Below are 21438 nucleotides of genomic sequence, written 5' to 3' on the forward strand. Positions count from 1 at the left end.
CCTAGATGTCCATCAGTAGATGAGTGGATAAAGAAGATGTGGTACATATACAGAATGGAATATTACTCAGCCATAAGAAAAAAACAAATCCTACCATTCGCAACAACATGGATGGAACTAGAGGGTATTATGCTCAGTGAAATAAGCCAGGCAGAGAAAGACAAGTACCAAATGATTTCACTCATATGTGGATTATAAGAACAAAAGAAAACTGAAGGAACAAAACAGCAGCAGAAGCACAGAACCCAAGAATGGACTATAGTTACCAAAGGGAGAGGGACTGGGGAGGACGGGTGGGAAGGGAGGGATAAGGGAGGGAAGAAAAGAAAGGGGGCATTACAATTAAAATGTATAGTGTGTGTGGGGGCACAGGGAGGGCGGTGCAACACAGAGAAGACAAGTAGTGATTTTACAGCATCTTAGTATTTTGATGGACAGTGACTGTGAATGGGGATGTGGGGGGGACTTGGTGAAGGGGAGAGCCTAGTAAACATAATGTCCTTCATGTAGTTGTAGATTAATGATACCAAAAAAAAAAGTTGTAAACAAGTTCACTTGTCACCTGAAATAAAGCAAAAATCTCAGTAAATGGAAAAAAAAAAAAGAATACTCTACTCAGAAAGGTTATCATTCAGAATTGAAGGAGAGAAAAAAATTTCTAGATAAAGGAAGGTTAAAACAATTCATCACCACTAAATCACCCTTACAGGAAATGTTAAAGGGACTTCTTTGGATGGAAATGTTAATAAATTTAAATACTTTTCATCAGTGGGAACAAAGTTACAGTAAAGGTAGCAGACCAATCACTTCCAAAATGAGTCTGAAGTTTGAAAGACAAAAGTAGTAAAATCAGTTATACACAAAATTAGCCAAGGGATATGCAAAATAAAAGATGTCAGTTATGGCATCTTATACATAGAATGTGGAAGTCGGGATAATAAAAATGTAGTACACACATACACACACATACATATATGTAATAGTCTATATTAGGGTGATGGTAGACTAATTTTGAAAAGCAGAACACACATACACACACACACATATATATATATATGTAATAGTCTATATTAGGGTGATGGTTGCTTAATTTTGAATACATTCTAAAACTCCTACATATATATATATATATATATATATATATATATATATATATATATATATATAGGAAGTCATATGTGAACTTTATGGTAACCACAAACCTAAAGCCTATATAGTAGATACACAAAAAATGGAAATGGTAAGTGGCTGGCTATTCCATACAGAATTAAAACTATAAAACTATATTTATTTTATAGCCAATCTATGCTGCTGCTACATATTTATTCAAGACAAATGAAAATTTAAATTCACATAAGAACCTGTATGTGAATGTTCCTAGCAGCTTTATTCATAATCACCCCAAATTGGAAACAACCAAGATATCCTTCAACTGGTAAATGGAAAAACCAACTGCAGGACATCCATACAATGGGCCACTCCTTGGTACCGTGACATGGATGAATCTCAGACATATTACACTAAGGGAAAGAATTCAGACTCAAAAGCCTACACCTACTGTATGATTTGACAAATAAGATACTCCAGAAAACATAAAACTGTAAGGGAAGAAAACACATCACTGGTTGTTAGTGAGTGGTAATGTATGTAGGGTTTGACTACAAAGCTATGTCAGAAGGTTTGGAGGGGTAATGAAACTATTCTGTCTTCGTTGAAGTGGTTAAATGACTATAAATTTGTTAAAAGGCATAGACTGCACATCAGAAACTGTAAATTGAACTGTATGTAAATTATACCATAAGCAAATAAACAAACAAGCTTATCTGTATCAAGTCCCTCATTTTACCACCCAGAATTTAAAAATCACTGAAGATATATTACAGCTGCCCTTGTTTTTGGTTTTAGTACTTATTTTACCAAATGTGCCCAAAAGTAATGCTCCTACTGTTAGATTTCCATTTCATCCTCATCAACCTTCCTAGTTGGCGTCCTATTACATCATGTCTAAATGACTGCAGTAGTTTTTAAATCACACTGCCTGCCTCTAAACAACCTCTGTTCATATAGCTATGAAATATATTTTCTTAACACTCTATAGTTTAAACTTCACTGCTTATCAAAATCTTCTATTATATTTTTCAATTTTTCAGGTGCACTTTTCAGGGAAAATAAGTGTGTGTATGTATGTGCATGCATACATATAATACTCAGACACTTTAGGGAATATAAATTAATAGGAGTATAAATTAAAAATTCCTAAAGAGAAATCTGACAATATTTATGACATTCTTTAAAACTGTTCATGGGCTTTGAACCAGAAATTTTATTTTATTTTTGGATGGTATTTTAAGGAAATAAAATTAAAGATGTGCACACAAATTTCCCTGTTAGTGTAGCATTACCTAAAATAGAGAAATATTTGAAAATGCCCTAGAAGTCATAAGTAGAATACAGGTTAAATAAATGTCAGCATAGTGAAATTACTATATTGTTTAAAGCCTGAAAGGATATGGATTGCTTGGGTTTGAATGTCAGCTCTGAAAGGGATTAGCTCTGCAACTATGTGTAAGTTACTCAACTTGTCTGGACATCTGTAAAATGGAAATGATAATAGCACTGCCTACAGAATTGTTCAAAATTCAAGTATATTAATGCATGTAAACATATAGACAGCTGTTGTATTGATTTTCTAACTGGTCTATCTGAAAAGCTCAAAATAAATATTAATTATACAATACCTGATCATGTCATATTCTTGCTCCAAAATCTTTGTTACCAACATATAAATTTAAACATGTTACACTCCACACAGAGTGTAAATGGTTGGCTGAATAAATGTCCAGTCCAAATCCACCTCTTCCGTGAAATATGCCCAACACAGAATTCTTAATAAGGAACTGAACTATAGTTGAATCTTGTAACACTCATTTAGTGCTTAGTATATGGTGCAGCATCTTTTTTTCTCTTTCACATTCAAAACTGTTCTCTAATAACACGGTGCTAATAAGCACATAGGAAAATAAATGTAAACCATAACAACCAAATATCACATTACTCTATGGGTACATCTTCCACTGTCAACTGTGGTTAAAACAAAACTACCAAGTTTCTGAGCCAGAGCCTTGCTTTCTCTTCCCTTGTGTTCCCAGTTTCTTGCAGAATTCACTATTTTTCCAACAACTGAAGCCTGTCCCATCATCTTATTTAATAACATTAAGATCTGCTCTGGCAGAGCGTAGCGCGTTCCTGGGGACTCTTATCTCCTTACCTTTCTCTGCTTTTTCTTTTATGCAGAACACTTATCACCTTTTACCTTTTACCATACTAAGGAATTTATATTTTTATTTATTATGTTTTTTTGCTTCTCTCCCTCTATTCCTGCTGGAGTGTAAACTTCAGGAAGATAGGGATTTTTTTAAAAACATTGTGATGTATTACAAAGCATCTGGAACAGTACCTGATTCCATTTAGCACTTAATTAACATTTGTTTAATTGAATTGAATGGTTATGAATTATTACTCTTTTCAAATAATAGTAATAACTCAAGAGATAGTTATTTGATTCTAAGAGGAAAACTGCTTAAATGAGTTTGAGAACAGTATTTTCAATTAATATAACATTTAATAATAAAAAATGATCTTGTACTTTTATTAAAATTTTAATCTGGGAAGGTACTTCTTAAAAGATAGATCTGTAGTTTGACATTTTTAAGCAAATTTCTTAGTATAAAGTCACTGTGTTGAGTTTATGTTTGAAAGGTAGTGTTGATGTCTCCTCATTATTACTCAGACAGTTATTTGGGTTATTGGAGTATTTTCCATAACCTCTAATTAGTTCTGTAATACCAGAAAGTACAATCAGATGTTAACATCCACCTAAGGTACGCTCAGCCTACTATTTCAGTGTTTCTTCTCAATATTCTCTCCTGACCTCTCTCTCCAACTGCCCTCAGAGAGGCTGTCATTCACCTGACTCTGCTCCTATTTCTGGTCTCTTCGCAGCATGCACGTTTTCCCCTGGTTTCTCTCACTGAAACCCATGGTTTCAAAACATCTTTATCCAGATGCCTCTCAAATCTAAATATCTATGCGAATTTTAAAATTTAACAGTTGCCTAAGATTATAAAGCCTAGAAAGGAATTCTTAAAGCAATGCTTATTAATTATAAAAATTGTTTACTTTCTTGTAAAACATATATGTGTATTTTGGCTCCTGTAATGTTCAGCACAATGACATAAGATAGCTTTCTTTCACTGACTTCTTTAGTTCTCCAAACACTGTGTAATAATTTTATTGATAATTTGTTTCTAGAGGTAGACAGACTTGAGTTTAGCTTGACCAATAGTAACATCAATAAAGTGCCATTTGATATTTTCCCTTAAAGCAATGCTATTCAACATAAACAAATTTGAATAGTTCACATTAAATTTATGATAAAATACTGATTTCTTTCTTGATCCACTTTTAAGATGTGTATAGTAAAATTGGTAATTAAAAACTTTTAAAGTGTTTTTTAAATTTCATATGCAGTTAATGTATGCACAATTATTATTTTTATGCTGCAATTTTTCATCAAGATGCAAGTGTCATGCCCATCTGGGCCACTGTGCAGTAAGTTCACAATCTATGATTTAAGAATCCCTGTACTTTCCTTTTCACATTTAATAATCAGTATGACACAAAACAATTCTATCATGCAATATTGAGTTTTTAATGTTTTTAATGATCAGTAGAAGGACATCTATTAATTGTATTTAATTACAGACCAGATAATAATGAAATTCAGTTTCATATCTTTAGTGTCAAAGTCTACTGTTGGGAAATAGCTCCTGTAGTTCTTGTTAGGGAAAGACCTAAGCATACGGAGTGACTATGTAAATGCAACCTGTATTCTACCCCAGTTCTTTTTTGTACTGTTAGACTATGTGTTTAAATTTTTGGTCCATATGGGAGCATCAAGCACATGGTTTCTGTCTGTCCACCTTAGATACAGCCACTTACTGCAAGGTAAGGTGCAGGAAGGGGTTGTTCCTTTTGTCAGCATCCCCTCTTCAACTGTCATCCTTCCAGAGGAAGGGGAATACTACAGAAAGCTGTGAATCTTTTCTTCTCCCACGGAGCCATGAACAGACACGAGTTCATTTAATAGTCCCTTTAACACTGATATATTTTATTGACACAAACTGGGGAGGCTATCCCCAGTGGAAAGCCTGACACAAAGAATATCTTTAATATCATGAGCAAAAAATAGACTGATATCTTTAGCAAGACCTGATTACAAGGTTTTGCCCTTGGCCCACACCAGCTTCTGGCCATTCCCTAACTGGTAAGTGTAATTCACTGCACCCAGGCTCTTTGTACAAACAATATGGTTTGTGCTAAACATCTTCTTTGCTTCTGAAAGTCTAGAATTTTTGCATGTGCTGGACAGAGGGGGTCTACATGACCAGTCCTGCCATGAACTGAATGTTTGTGTCCCCCTCAAATTCATATGTTAGAATCCTAACCCCAAGTGGGATGCTGTTATGAGGTGGGGCCTTTGGAGGTGACTAGGTCCTGGAGGTGGAGCCTTCCTAAATGGAATTAGTGAGAATTCTTTCTCCTTCCTTTCTGCTAAGTGAGAATACAAGAAGCTAACTGTCTGCAACTTGAAAGAAGGCTCTCACCAGAATCCAGTCATGCAGGCTTGATGTTTTGACTTCCAGCCTCCAGAACTGTGAGAAATTCATTTCTGTTGTTTACAAGCTACTCAATCTATGGAACTTCATGATAGCAGCCTGATCTAAGACAAACCCTGGTAAAACCTTTGGGTGCTGATTACCTGATGGACCTGTCTGGTCAGAATATTGCACACACGTTACTGCCTTGTGTGTGTGTGTGTGTGTGTGTGTGTGTGGTTGGGAGAAAAAAGAGTACACACATATGTGCTCCTCATGGGAGTGCAAGAGCATAAGAAAGCCTGAGCATGGACTCTGCTGTATCATTTCCTCTCACCTATCCTATCGTATCTTTTCACCATAATAAACCTTAGCTCTGTGTATAATGACATGAAGAATCCCATGAGTGCTTCTAGGAAGCCACCAAACTTGTGTGTGGTTTTGGAGACTTTATAAAACACATCATAAACTCTAAATTCAAGCAGATATTCTTCAAAATTGTAATTAGCTCATATTCAACCACTTTGTACAGAAGTCAACTTATTAGTTATCTTGACATTTATCTTGAAAATGCTAATTTTTTGCCTCCTATAGTGCTAGTATTTTATAATATGGAAAAGCATAAAGAGTAGAAAACACCTTATTAAAACCTTCTGTAGCTATTTCTCAGTGCTTATCATTGCACATGCATTTTTATACAGTCAAGCCTTTCAATTTATATACTATTCTTTTTGAGTTATCATTATATGATAAGCATAAGCTCAGTTATAATTATGAATAAAGGAGGTTTATTAAGAGAACTAAATATATTTGGTAGATATTGGGGAAATGGTTAAAATGAAAAGTTGCTGGTCCCACGAGCCCACTGTGCTGCGGACAGGTCGGAGCAGGGTCCAGGTCCTCTAGGAAGGCAAGCAGCCAAACCCTCTCTCCAGCTCAAGTCTGCCAACTGCTCCACAAAAAACCTTCACAGATGAAATAAAACCTTCTTGGCGTCTATGGGAATATTGTTTAGAGACAAACCGAGTATTCAGTGACTCAATCGGAACAGTTTACAGCACCGGCCTAGCGGAATCGTCAGCGTGACTGAAAGTAGGAAAGGCTCCCAAGCCGGTGATAGGAATGAGTGCTCTGCGCCTTGCCCTTCCAGTGTGTCAGTCAAAAGACCTTGTGAATAAATGAAGATGACTTTCACTGCCAAATGCCCACTGGCCACATCACAGAAAAGCCAAATGGAAAGTAGCACCTCTACTTTCTGGTCAGTGAGAAATAAATGGCAGGATGAGATCCCCAGGAAAGGAAACCCTGAGAGTGGCAACTCCCGGCCATATGAAAATAGTGAGACGTGACGCGTCCACCAGAAGCAGAAGGAAGAGAAAGGCAAGTGAACAAGCGCCACGATCTGAAGATGGTCCGTGGGGACTGAGCGCTGAGGCCAATGCACCAAACCCCGGCTCCGTCACTTACTAGCTGCGTGACCTGGCAGGGCACTTTAGCTCATTTCCCTGAGGGTTAGTTCACACATCTTCAAATTAAGAAGAATGATAACTACCTGGTAGGTGTTGCTAAATGAAGCAACAGATATAGCATAATTCATACAGTGCTTGGGGTAGAAAACATGTTAATAAATAGTATCCAGTATTATATTATGATAGTATGAAACTTTTATAAGGCTTCAAAGGAAGTTATTGGTTACTATAATTAAGGTTAAATGTTTAAAACTCTGTTTATATGGTTTTTCTTTCTACAAACTGCACTTATCCTGCAAATGATAGCTGTTATAATCTGAATAATATTATTGTGAGATTCATAAAATGAGGATAAATCATCTCCTGGTTATGTAGGGGAGCAATTTGTTTATATGGTATTTATAATATAATAGCAAAGATCAAGAAAACACAGACAAATTTGGCCAGTGTGTCAGTATGTCCCACCCTGTATAAAATAAGGTATCAAACGAAGTAGTTTATTTTACAATTGGTTTACTCTTCTAGGAGAACTTAGACATCTGCTGGTTTCATCACCTTACAAAGACTTTACCTTGGTCAACAGTCTAATGAAAGACACCATATTTTATGGCCCACAGAAGCAAGGCTGGCTTGGTGAGCATTAATATCTATGCACCCACTTAAAAAGGCTCCACACATTATGTTACTGTTCCTGCATAAAGTGAGTATCTACCCTGCACATCAAAGTAGGCCAATATATTTTTATTACCCTGACATTGTTATTCATTATCTTTATTGAGATAAAATAAAGAACTTGTAATCAATTATTAATTTTGGTAGATAGGCCAATAAAAAATTCCAGTTACGGTAAATAAAGGAACAGAAGCCATTTTATCAAGACATTATTGGAAAAAAGAGAATCAGACTGAGTTAATTATTAGCTCATTAAGTCCAATATTGAGTCAACTGCTTTATAAAAATCTAAATAAAAATTTTTATAAGCTTCTAACATGCATTGTTTATACTGTAGAAGTGTATTAATTCTTATGTCCTATTTACCTCAATTAATTTTGAGACTATAAAGTTTCATACTTATTATATAGATCCATGAATTTTTTGGTTTAAGAAAAAATAGTTATGGTTTGCCTAGAGTACGATCACACATCCTGTAGAGTTTAAGAGAAACTCATTTGCAGTGTCCACACAGGAAGACGAAGTATTGAAATAGCATGGAAAAAGAACAAGTCATTATTTTTCAAAAAATTATTATTGTACGAACATCTTGTATTGAAATGCTACCTTTCTCTTGGAAACACGTAAATCTAAATAGTCTGTTCTGTGATTCCAAAGGGCAAGATTAGTCCTCCTGGGTCAGTTAATTTGGAGGGAGTCATAAATAAATACTATAATTTAAATAGTGAAGAGACGATCCAACTCATACTGTCCTTTAATTTTTAATATTATCAAGACATTCAGAGATTAAATATGAGTCATACTGTGTTAGGATAATGATCACCCTTTTGTAATTAAAAAAGCAATAAAGTACAAAATTCACATAAATTGGCATATAATTTAACAGCAGACTCAAGTGAGAGAAACACTGTCATTTCCTTTAGTAAGGGTCAATATTCTTTTCATTGTGGAAGCATTATTTAATATTACTCATGTGTCAAATATAAACATAAAATACTTCTTTCATACAGAGAGATTGTCAAGTAGTTTATGTGCACTGCACCAAATTCCTCCTTCCTCCAAAATTTATGCTCCTCTTCTGGTGTTTACAACAGTTATTGATGGTACTGCTACCTTCTCATTTCCCAAACTCAGAACTTAAGAATATTGTTGGTCTCTCCCCTCTGCAAGTGCTGTCCATTCAGGATGTGAATAGCTCATGACTTTTTTGCAATAATGCAGTCTGTAGCATATTTCTACTAAAAAGCTCAACAGAATGCCTATTGCAATGCCATCACTTAAAAGGAAGAAACCAAGACACAGAGATGTGAGCTTACTTAAGGCTACACAGAAACTTACTGTAACATTAGAACCAAAATTATGATTTATTGTTCCTCAGATAATTTTTCCACTATCCTTCTGTTTCTCATGGTCTTACTTTCACATCTCTCACGTCTGTATCCTTTGTTTCAATTACCTCTTCCTCAGGTCTGGCACTTAATACTCCTGCCAATAATATCCCAATTGGTCTCTAATTTGATTCTTTGCAGTTATGCTACACATGACTGCTGGCTTCACCCAACCCTCTGCTCCTCATTTTCAAGGACTGCTGTTTACAAAATCATGTCTAAATGCCTTAGTTCTCAAGTCTGAAAGTGTCCCCCTGCTATATACAATGTTGAGATCTTAGCCCTAAATTGATGATCGTGGGAGGGAGAACCTTTGGGAGGGGCTTAGGTCACAAGTATGGAGACTTCAGGAATGGGATTAGTGTTCTCATTCATAAAAGACACCCCAAAGAACTCCCTTTCCCTTTCTACCAGGTGAGGACATAGTGCGGAGTCACTGGCTGTGAACCAGGAATAGGGCTGTCACCAGAATTTGACAATGCTGGCACCTAGATCTTGGGCTTCCCAACCTCCAAAACTGGGAGACAAAATTTCTGTTGTTTCTGAGCTACCCAATCTGTGGTATTTTTTTATAGCATCCCAGACAGACACTTAACTTGGCATTATTGGCTTTCTATGACTATCCAAACTGAATTCCTGCTCGATTATGCATTCATTCAGTCAAATAGTCAGTCACTCAACAGATACTACCGACTTCCTATTGCATAAGCAGACATTTTGCCTAGTAATACTAAAATGAGTAAGACACAGTCTGGTCTTATTCATCAATGAGCTCATTAGCTTTGAGCCTAATAGCTTTCCTTAATTGTGTATGGAAAGAGAAACCTTCTACAGGGGCAAATTTGATTGGTTCATAGGGGTCTTATCAGAAAAAAGTTAAGAAACACTATAGACAAATATTTACACTCTAAGTGTATTGATGTGTAATTTACATAGGATGGAATGAGAGTCAAGTAATCTATATCTTTGAATTACTTAACTATTTACCCAAGTTCAGGTAAGTGCCTTATCTTACAGTCCTGCTAAACCATACAGAACTAGTAAATACCATTTAAATAGAAAGAGAGCTTAAGTTATTTTTCAGCAATAGCTTACCAGGAAATAGAATGTTGTCCGTGTTTCTTTGGGTCCGGCCTGTCAGGACAGTAGTGATATTGACTGTTGGTTTCTTAAGTGTATTAGGTTTCTTCAGCAATGCTTTTGCTTGCTTCTGAGACTTGACAGCATTTCCAAGACTACCAGACAGTGTTTGATTTATATACCGAGTTAAATTAGACAGGGCAATTTGAGTTTTTATTTCAATTCTTGATTCCATAAATTCTGTTAGACCTTTCTGAAGCAGCTGAATATCTGGTAGGGAAGCTTTTATCCACTTAGGTATGGCAGCATTCAGTTCTGATATACTTGTAGAAGCATTATGGCACATCGGTAAAGTTTCATAGAGAGTTTTGTTAAGTGATGAGAAATTAATTGAAAGACGGATGGATTTAGCTTCCAGTGCCTTAAATCTGGAATTTAATACCTGCAGTTGAAGAGCCTGGTCTCTCTCATTTGTAGCCACACTACCTTTTTTCAGTGAAACATGGTAAGGTGTGAGTGCCTTGGTTACTTTAGACTCAATGCCTTGCAACCGAGTTTCAAAATTTTTGGAAATCTTTGTGGCTGAGAGTATTTTTTCCTCCAAATGACTGATATTTTGCTGATATTTTATCACTTGGGAAGTGGTTTCATTGAACATTTGGTACATCTTTTGAAAGTAAGACTGCCTTAGTTTTGTATCTTTAGGAATATCTGTAAGGGCCTTGGCAACCTGTAAAACAAAGTTATATCTCTGATTGTCATTGACTAAAATCTGAATAGAATCGTTCAAACGCTGGAATTGAGGAATGAATGTCAAAATAGTGTCCATATTTTGGGTACATTTATGGTGGTCCTCAGGATTGTACTTCATTGTATTGAATGCCTCTTTTAACATGTAGTTATCGTGAATGAAATCAATGGCATTATTTATAATAGTTGTTGTCTTATTTAGGCCATCTTCCATTTCTAAGGCATATTCATTGATGCGTTGGTCTAAGGCATTACCATGACTCTGCACTTCATTTCTAAGTAAGTTGTACCTTTTAGAAAGTTCTTTTACAAGAAAATTTAGACTGTTGACAGCACTAGTCAGGTTTTCCACTTTTTTCCTTGTAGCTACTGCTTCTTTTGTTTGTTCATATGTCATTGTCTCTCGAAATGATGTGCCCTGCTCAAGCAAGGGTTGAAGGATCTCCATATCATAAGTCAAATCATTTAGTTGCTCATTCATTTTATCCATCTTATTGTCCATCGGAAAGAGAACTTCAGCCAATGTTTGGTTTAAAACTTGTAAATTCTCTTCAGTGTCCTTAATTTGAAATTTAAAATCCTTTCTGCACTTGGATAACATGTCTTCACATTCACCCCTGACAGATTCTTTCTCCTTCTCCAAAGCAGTGGTGAGATTATTAATCTTGTTCTCTTGAGTGTGCAAATCTTCAAATATTTGCAGCATCATAAAACCCTGCTTCTTTACTTTCTCGCGTAGAGCAGACATGTGCTCTGTGACAGTATTGCTAACTGATTCAGCAGCAGGAATGCTCCTCTGCTCTGATACTTGTTCAGTTGATAAAAGCTGTTCATGTACTTCCTTTATTTTAGAAAGAGTCTTGTTGAGAGATTCATAATACAGACCGCTTCTCAAGTGTTCCTGTTCTAGTGCAACTTCTAAGTGGGTCTGCTTTGCTTCTAGTTCTTTAATAGGCTTTTCACATGTTAAAGTCATTTCTTGCCTTATATTTACAATATTACTTTTTATATCTAGTATATCAGTCAAAGTGGGCCTATTTTCTAGCATTAAAACAGACTTTTGCTGGACTGCTATTGAAACCACTGATTCATTAACTTGTTGAATTATATGTCTGGTGTTTTCAAGGTCCTCTGATAGCCTTGATATGGTCTTGAAGAGCTGTGCTACAGTCTCTTGCATGTCATTTTGAAAAATTTTAAATTGTTCTCTTACTATGTCCCTTACCAGATCATTAATGCTTTTGGATTTTAGACCTAGAGAAAGAAATTAAAAACAACAGTAAATGATGCAGAATTTTAACTTTATCTATCTCTAAAAAGATTAAATGTTTGAGACTAAATGCTTACTTTATATAAAAATAAAAAACACTTCTTGACTACATTTACTTATGAAATTTAAAAAATGACTGTAGTTCCTAGAGGGTGATCACTCTCTTAACTGATAAGTCTGAGGGGAGAAATCAATTGTGATATAAACATACTAGAACCATAAAACTAAGGTTCTCTGGACAAAAGGAATGAAAGAACTACTTACTGACTTCTGTTAATAGGCCCTTGCATGCCATGATTCTAGGTCTAGTCTTAGTCTTGTCTGAAAATAAATGGCTTTGGGATTTTTTGTCTTGGTAAATAATACCTAGTGTTAGCTTATAACTGTATTATTGGGTTTCTAGTAACTTCAGAGCTTGTGTTCTGTGCTTTTAAGGATTAACAGATTGCACAGAAGAAATTTAATGAGATTTTCAAATGAGGAACAATATGAAGTAATAGTCACAAGATTCAACAATAGTTGATAACAATAAAATAAGACATGTGGGGATCACAAAATCAAGTCAAATGAGAACATGAATTTAAGATCAACCTTGATTATCACAATATGACACTAATTCTTAACAAAAAGAGGAAACTTGCCACTAATGAAGCACATACTAATATCTCCAATATTAGAAAGTGTGGACTGATCATAAACCAGAATTGTGGACAGCAATATAAGTAACATTAAAAAAAAATAAAGGAGAAGGAAAAGAGTCCTGAATTATTCAGAACAATTTAAAATAGGAAATGAATATTTAAGAATGCAACAAACAAACCTGTTACAACACAAAAGCAGAAAATGGGAAAAAAATAAAACACATGCTTGAGGCATATTTATAACACATAGCTCTGAAGCATATATAAACAGAAGACATGTCCATTTAAATCCAAAATGTAGCCAATAACTACAGCGTAAAACACAGGCACCATAGTACAAGGCATTTTAAACAGGAAGGCTGCACAATGGTTTGTTGCAAAATAAGCAATGGCTACTCTGAAGACTACTCCAGAAAGACGATTACAGGATAAAAATATACAGGCTTTATATGTCTTTATTTTGAAAGCAAGTTTTTAAAAGTATTTGAGATGATGAGAGACATACATAAAAAAGTATTGTGAAAGAGCAATTATACCATTTGAAATTATTTACTGCTTAAACATCTTGATATTAATTAATGTGCTGCAAAGACAAAGCTGTAAATGTTTACATGAATAAACAACTCCTTATCCTAGACTCTAAATATCAATGTTGTTAATTGATCTTTAAGGTCTAGGACTTTCGGCGTAAAAAAAAATGTATCTTACATTTGTAAATCTGGTGGAAACTGAAACAACTTGAAAAGTCCAAAAAATATAAATAAATGAAAATCAATTTGTATGTAATAGCAAAAATAATAGCAAAAACATGTAAAGTATGGAATAATAATCAAACAGCACCAAAGTACTAAGAAAAGACTAAGCTAATTAGAAAAGATTAGGTAACCACAATTAAGATAAATTGTACTGAAAATAATCTTAGCCTTTATATTTAATAACATGAAAAATTACACCAGAAAGTTTTTAAAGTAGTTTTGTTTTCTTTTAGTTAGCATTTAATCAGTCATCCATTTATACAACAAATCTTCATTGAATACATTCTATATGCTACACAGAAAATTAAATTTCTGATATTAAAAAGGAGAATATGTTTACTTCACTGAGTGTAAGGAGCTAATCAATAGCTAAGTTATTTTTATTGTAATTTCTACAGGATTATTTAGTCATTTCCTGTTAAAATTTTCTTTAATTCTCAGGACAACTTGATGAAATACAATAAAATATCTAAGGTTAGGAATCAGATCTTGGAATTTATAACTTTATAATTTTAGCTTTAAAGTGTTTTCAAGATTGTAAAGGTGAAGTAAAACTTCAGCATAATTGAATTGATTAATTGTGGACAGTAACAATAGGTGTTTAAATTCATCAGGTGAAAAACTACATGATCTGAAAGTCTGAATAAGAATGATAGTAGATAAAAACACTGTAAATAGGTAAAGATTTTGATCAGTTCAGAACCTTGATCAAAATAATTAGAAAAAAAGTAAATAATGAAAAAGTGAATTAGGAGGTACTTTAGTTGTTATGCCTTAAAATCTTAATGGAAAAATATACTGAATAAAGTATAAAATCATGGCAGCGTCTGAAAAGAAATCAAAGACGTTATTAGCTTAAAAACGTGTTTCAGGGAAAGGAGCTTTTCAGATAACATTTCTATGATTTGTTTCAAAAGAAACATCTGTGCAGGAATCTGATTTTGCAAAAATATATTGAAGTGCTTTATGTCAATATCTAAGTAGGCACATCGTTCTAACTCCATTTGTTTCATGTGACTCATGTGCTTCTACTTCCTAAAAAAGATGGAAGTGTATTTGGTGACTTAATAGAGGTATTCTATATCCAACACCTTGGCAATGCCCCTTCTGTGGTTGTGAAGGTATGGCCTATTCATAACAGTCAGACAGCTCTTTAAGGAGCTGGGGCATTTGATTCTGAGCAGCTTCTGTGGCTACTAGCAGATAAAGCATCATTTCTCGCCTTGGATGTGCAGGAAGCAAGGCAAAGGGTTATGGTTTTGCCGGGCAAATGCAATACCTTGGAAGTGAGTTTAGTGTTTTCCTGTATGAACATTCATTAATAACAAACCCTCCAGTTCTTATAATTGCACTCGGCACACAATTAATGCCTCCTTGTTGAAGAGTGACTTTCAGTGTTGCTGTTGTTATGAGTGTATGTTTTTTCCTGCGTCAGCACCAGAACTTTTGTAAGCAAACAAAAAGCAGTTGACAGGACTAATTCTCTCAGGTTATGATAACCAAATTTTGCTAAACAAATTTTATCATGGTGGCTATGGTCATTTATATACTGTTTCTATGGGACTTCTTTCTTGGGCTATCACTTCAGGAGAGACACATTCCTGTCTCATACTTGCCACTGGTAAATTTGGCCATAGGAGACATGCCAGAAATGTAGGGCAAAGTCTTTCTTTCAGTGGCTTAATTGCACCAATGATTTACCTGATTAAAAAAAATCATGATTGCTGCTATACTAGTAGATGATATGGAAACCTCCATCTTTTTTTATCTCTTTTACCTGTGAACCACAGATGAAAAATAGAGGAACAAAATAACTTGTGAGTAATAGAAAAAATATAGTACTTTTTATGTATGAACAAATGAAAGAGACAGATAATCCTGAAACCTGGAAATATGCAATAAATCCAGTGAATTGAGATGCTCCTAGCAACCAAAATACTGGCTTAGGACACCCATAGTTTAACTAAAACCCTTGTGTAATAACTCCTCCTGATCCATCACTCATCAGCTGAGGTGGTTTCTCTTCTCATAGAAGCCTTTCCTGGTCCCCTTAGACTGGATTTGTTGAAACTATCAAAGGGTCCCACTGCATGCTGTGCATAACACTACCTTAGTGATCACTCACTATATATAAATCCCTGTGGTAGGCAGACTAATGCTGCCCCACCCAAGATGTTCACACCCTAACTCCCTGAACCTGTGAATATGATACCTGATGTGGCAAAAGAGCCTTGGCAGATTAATGGGGTTTAAGGACCTTGCAATGTGGAGGTGGGCCCAGTGAAATCACATGGGTCCTTAAGAGAGGAAGGGCCGAAGTGTGTGCCTGAGAGATGCCATGACACAATCGCTGTTGCTGCCTTCTTAAGATGGAGGAAGAAGACCCTGAGCCAAGAAATGCAGTGGCCCCTAGAAACTGGGAACAAAGCTCAGGTTATAACCATCAAGAAAATGGGACCTCAGGCCTACATCTGCAAGAAAATGAGTTCTGACAACTCAAGTGAGCAGTACATAGATTATCCTGCAAAGCCTCCAGAAAGCCTGCTGTTTTAAGAGCACGAAATTCAGGCAAAGCCGACTCACAGTGGTAAAGAAGTTTTTGTTTTTCTGACCTTACATGTTTTAGGATACATTTTATTGATTATCTTTCATGAGCTAGATAATTTCTGAGATAATGCACTTCAGATTTATCTTCAATATCTTCATCAATATTATTGTGACAATCAAATATGCAGCCTTGGTAATCATCCCTTAACCTCATCTTTATCTTGGACTGGAAACCATGATTCAAATAAGTATGGCTCATTTTAACTATAAAGAAATAAAGGTTAGCTCTACCTAGGTACATAATGTCAATAAATCTGATGAAATATTCACAGATTTGTTTATATTGTTTACAAAAATAGATGCTTGAAATTATTTCAGAAATTGACTTTAAATACCTGTTTTAGACTTCTGTCACCCAATCCAAAGCAAAGATCCCAAAGTGATGTGAGAAAAGATAAATGACTCATTTGCCTTTTTTCTGAACTAAATGAATAATTTATTTTACTTTACTTTTACCTTTTGGGAAAGATTGAAATTCCCTGCCTTTATCTTCACTGAGTTTCCCTTCTAGGGAGGAGTACGTGCTCCTTACATCATTCACAGCCAAAGAAATATCATCAACCTCCTTCTGCAGAAGGGCCAGTCTCATTGCTTGGTGATTCATCTGGTCAGCCATTTTTGGTGTCACTGCTGCATGTGAAAGAGAAAATTGGAAACATTTAAGAGTATGTACGTAAAGCCACTCAAATTTCATGATTGGTTTAAAGGTAACTCAAATAAACCATGCAGTTTTCCCTGCATATTTGAAAATATAGACTATTTGCACTTAGTAAATGGCAACCTGAATTTCACATTACTTAGGGGTAGAAATTTTTTAAAAGTATTATAATATCTTAGATTTCTGAAATGTTTTAACATTGCCCAGAACTTTTAGTCTTCTTTTTAACCTCAGAGTTATTGTTACACTCTTAATAAATTAAGAAACTGAGGTCAGAAAACCAAAATTACTTGAGATTATAGAGCTAACACCTTATCTTCTGTTTTCAAATCCACTGCTCGAGCATTAAATACGTGTAGCTGTATATATGTGTGTAGTCGTTCTGAGAACTTTATTCTGTATTGATGAATTCTTTAATGAGAGAGAAAGAGATTCCCAATTTAGTTGGAATTGCTTTGTGTAACACTGGTACTTTCCATGCTTGACACATGCACTTCAATAATTCAAGGAGGATTTTATGGTATTTTATGAAGACACTGAATTCCAATACCTTAAAAAAATTTGGAGTACAGTTTCTGAGATATAGTCTCCCACATTCTTAAAAAGTCTCCCTAGAGTCACATTCCTCAGTTTGAGTGCCTTATTTTATATGACTCCATCTATGCCAGATGCAGTGAAGAGGTGTTTTAGCAGTAACCAACCTCAAGTTTCTGAGAGATAAAGTTAAGCCTAAAAGAAATGGTAAAGCATTTATCATTCAAAAGATGAGAAAATGCGTGACATGCTTCATGGATCAACACGAGGTTGTTGTTGATTTCAGCCACAATTCTTTTCCCTCGTTAGTGACCAACACCCCTTAGTCATTTCTTACCAACCAATGCAAAGGGGCCTTTGTAGCTCCCTTAAAATGATCAAGTCATTCCTTTCATGTCAAGATGCTTTCACGATTGTACTCTTTGGAAGACGAAAGTTTATTTTTATTTTGGAAACCTGTGCTTTCTTTGTAATCTAATGGGACAGCATGTTTATTCTCTGGGGTTTGCACACAGAGCTGCAGTAACTATACACGGACCCCTCAGCCTGGGAACCTGCAGTTTATCCGTAGTTTCTCCCAACATGGAACCCCGACAGACACAGATCGAGAGGTCTGTTAATGTGTCAGCATCAAACAGCAATGTGGTTTCTCCTTTGGAAGCTGTCATAAGTAGGGCTGACAATCATCGGGTTAGGGATGAGAGTAATTACAGTCTGGGACCTGGGTCACCACAGTCTTTCTGCTGCTGCTCTGCTGTCCCTCCACCAACAGCTGTGTGACTCTCAGCCTGGTTGCCGTGTAGTAAGTGCTGCTGTTCCTGGGCTAGAAGCAAAAGGAGAAGAGAGAGTTAAATACTTGGGACTGCCTCATTTTTCTTCCAGTCCTGAGCAATAATGTGGCGGCGCTTCATTTTCCCGTGCACTGAAGCATGAGGTCTGGGATGATTGCAGTGAGCTGCTCCGCCCTCGGCCATGGGCAATGTGCTACCATGTTGCTGTTGGAAGTGCAGGACTCTAATTCTGTTTGGGAAAAAAATATTATTAGGTCTCCTGGGCGAAAATGGATGGTAGTTTGGGGAAGCTGTGTAAACGGGCGGACGTAAACTGCCTGCATAATTGAGGGATCTTTAAAATCAGCTGTGTTAAAAGCTATAGCAGCTTTATAAGTGGACTGCCACAAAGGCTGCTTGTTTAACAATGCAGTTTCCAACTGATATCTGTTTAAGTAATAATCCCACTTAAAAAGAGGTTGTTCCCAAGTTTAAAAAAAACACATAGGCTCAAAATCTAAGGACTACAAGTAAAAGTAAACTAATACAGGGCACGTCTCAAGGGGATCAACCTGTAAAATCAGTGAAATTCCAGAAAAATAGAAGCTCTTGTAACATCTACACTGTTAAAGAACTGTTTCCCATTTTCCATAAATCAAGTAATATTTTAAATGGCAAAATAATGTTTCATGGGGGAAAACAATTTAGAGGAAAGATTTATTACAAATATTGAGCACATCAAGTAATATATGTTTGTAATTTGTAGATTTCTAATGAACAAATTTATTCATTGAAGTCGGCATATCAGACATGAGGAAACAAGTGTTTAGTGTCTGACTGCGACTCTTCTCATGTGAAATTATGTGCCAATGACACTATGTCTCTGGTACATGTTAATCATGCTCCAAAAGGCATAAGTTAAGTGGCTGTGACAATACTATTAAAGTTCCTTACTCCTTAGAAAGTGTAATGTCATTACATTAGTTTGACATTACACATTTGACATTAGTTTGAGTTTGTCTTTATTGTTAGATTGAATTTTGCATTGCTTTTCTTCAAGGCATCTAAATTAATGAATTTCCATTTATGTCCAAGGTTTTGGTTTTGATTTTGTTTCTTTTTTTTCCTCTCTCAACTGTACTTGAAAGAAAAAAATCTGCATCTTGGGGAAAGTGTTCTTATTTGGGGGCTGCACGAGGTGTCCAAAGTGTTAATTTTCTGCTAAGTCCTAGCAATAAGGTTCTTATGGCCCGAATGCAAACTAATTCTTACATACATATCTTATTACACACTTGCACATAATTTCTCATCAAGTTTCTCCTTAGATGATGAAATAAATTATTTTTTTGGCAGGTCACATCTAAGTCTATTCAAGAGGGTGAGTAGAGAGTGTAGTGATGGTTCTCATACCAGGGTGCCTGAGCAGTAGTATCAGCATCACTGGGGACCTTGTAACAGTAGGACTTTGAGGCCCCACCCAGTCCTGCCAATCTAAGAATGCTGGGGTGGGGGTCGTGATCTGCTTTTAATAAACTCATTGAGTGATTCCAACTCACACTAAAGGTTAAGAACCCCTGGAGTGAAGCATCAAGATGAATTTTCCTTCCTACCTTCCCACCTCACTACTTGCCCTGTTTCTCTTAAAAGTGGAGGAATGTTCAGGACACAGACTTGTATTTACAGCAAAAGGAACAGGTGGGTTTAACAGGATGAACAAATGTTCTTTTCATTTTCTTACTACTTCCCTTTTTTGAGTTAGATTGCAGGAAAACAAAAAGAGATGGTGCATTTCAAGGCATTTTCACAACTTGGTAGGCAGAGGATACTTTGTTAGGAAGCAATGCATAATTATCGTAAAAACAAAGGCTATATTGTTTTGTGGCATACAAGCACAGTTACTGTTAAATATCCTATCATGAACTTTTAACATATATTGTAGTTTTTTACATTTCTCTAAAATGGTGGTCCTCAGGGATGGAAATCAGAAGCACCTGTAAACTTTGAATTATTTAAAGTATCTATGTCCATTTCTATTTCCCCACCTGAAGATTCTGACTCAGTAAACGTGCTTTGGGGAATTGAGCATGTGTATATTTTAAACAAAACAAAACAAACAAAATTCTACAGATGATTTCAATGTATAACCTTGTTAAGAAGCACCGATTTAGAACAAATCATAAAATTTTCTGATTCTAATAAATAAGTTAATTATTATAAGGCAGAAAATAGCAAATATTTTCATATTAAAACTGACATTCAGAAATCAGTCTTCACAAATTTTTAAACAACCACACATACCTTGTTGATAATAAAACCATATATTAAAGCCATAATTCATTAAAACTAACAAATGACAGCCTTGAGTCTCCTACCATTCCATAGGAAGTGAGCCTTTGTAAGGAGTAAATGAAGTGAGGGTGAGGGGGAGTGGAAGGTATTTTTCACAATTCCCTGCTTCCCTCATATACATAACACCATCTTCTCTATTGTTATGATACAAGATCTCTGAAGAGGTACTGCTAAGCATGGAAGCATATGAAGAGTGTTTGAACCACCTTCCCAGCAATCAAACTTTAGAATGTCTCAGAAATAAAAGTCCCTTTCCACTCACTCCTACACTACTGCTCTTCATTCTCATCTAGCAACATTTCACACACCAAAATTCAATATTGTATTTACTAAGTGTGTACAAATGTGGCCTACCAGTTATTAAAATATTGAAATACAGCCATACCCATTGGCAAATATGTAATGAAAAACTATAATAACTGATAAAACTAGTTATATAAATTATAATATTAACTGACTTCAAGTTTATTGTGAATACATGATAAAGGATTTGTCTTGTAGGATACATGATGAATGGAATTCGTATTGAAACAGCATATGAGAACTGTTTTTCAGTTTTCAGTTTGTTGGGACCATGTTATACACTACATAGACTTTATAAAACATTCAGAGTTTTAGCAGAATCTTCAGTTTATAATTATCTATGATTTATAAGGTTTCTAGAATTTCCAAATCATTTAGTTCTTACTTTAGCTTACTTAAACAATCCTAATTGTTCTCAGCAGAGTTTTTGATAAATATAATTCAAGAATTTATGCTAAATCATTAAAACACTGGAAAAGAGACAAAAGTTGAAAAATTTGAAGCATTTCTTTCAGATACCATGAGTGTGAATTTT

General features: G+C 35.4%; 1 protein-coding gene across 1 annotated transcript in view; it reads right to left on the bottom strand.

The window, feature by feature from the left end:
* Nucleotides 1-21438, bottom strand: part of MMRN1 (multimerin 1) — a 63185-nt gene that overhangs the window by 14669 nt on the left and 27078 nt on the right. The window contains exons 4-6 of the mRNA XM_073237301.1: nucleotides 18203-18304; nucleotides 16746-16919; nucleotides 10282-12270 (exon numbers count right to left, since the gene is read on the bottom strand). Of these exons, the coding sequence (XP_073093402.1) occupies nucleotides 10282-12270; nucleotides 16746-16919; nucleotides 18203-18304 (2265 nt within the window). The remainder of the gene's footprint in view (nucleotides 1-10281; nucleotides 12271-16745; nucleotides 16920-18202; nucleotides 18305-21438) is intronic.

The sequence above is a fragment of the Manis javanica genome, chromosome 5 (genome assembly GCF_040802235.1).
Source record: "Manis javanica isolate MJ-LG chromosome 5, MJ_LKY, whole genome shotgun sequence".
In the NCBI taxonomy this organism is placed as follows: Eukaryota; Metazoa; Chordata; class Mammalia; order Pholidota; family Manidae; genus Manis; species Manis javanica.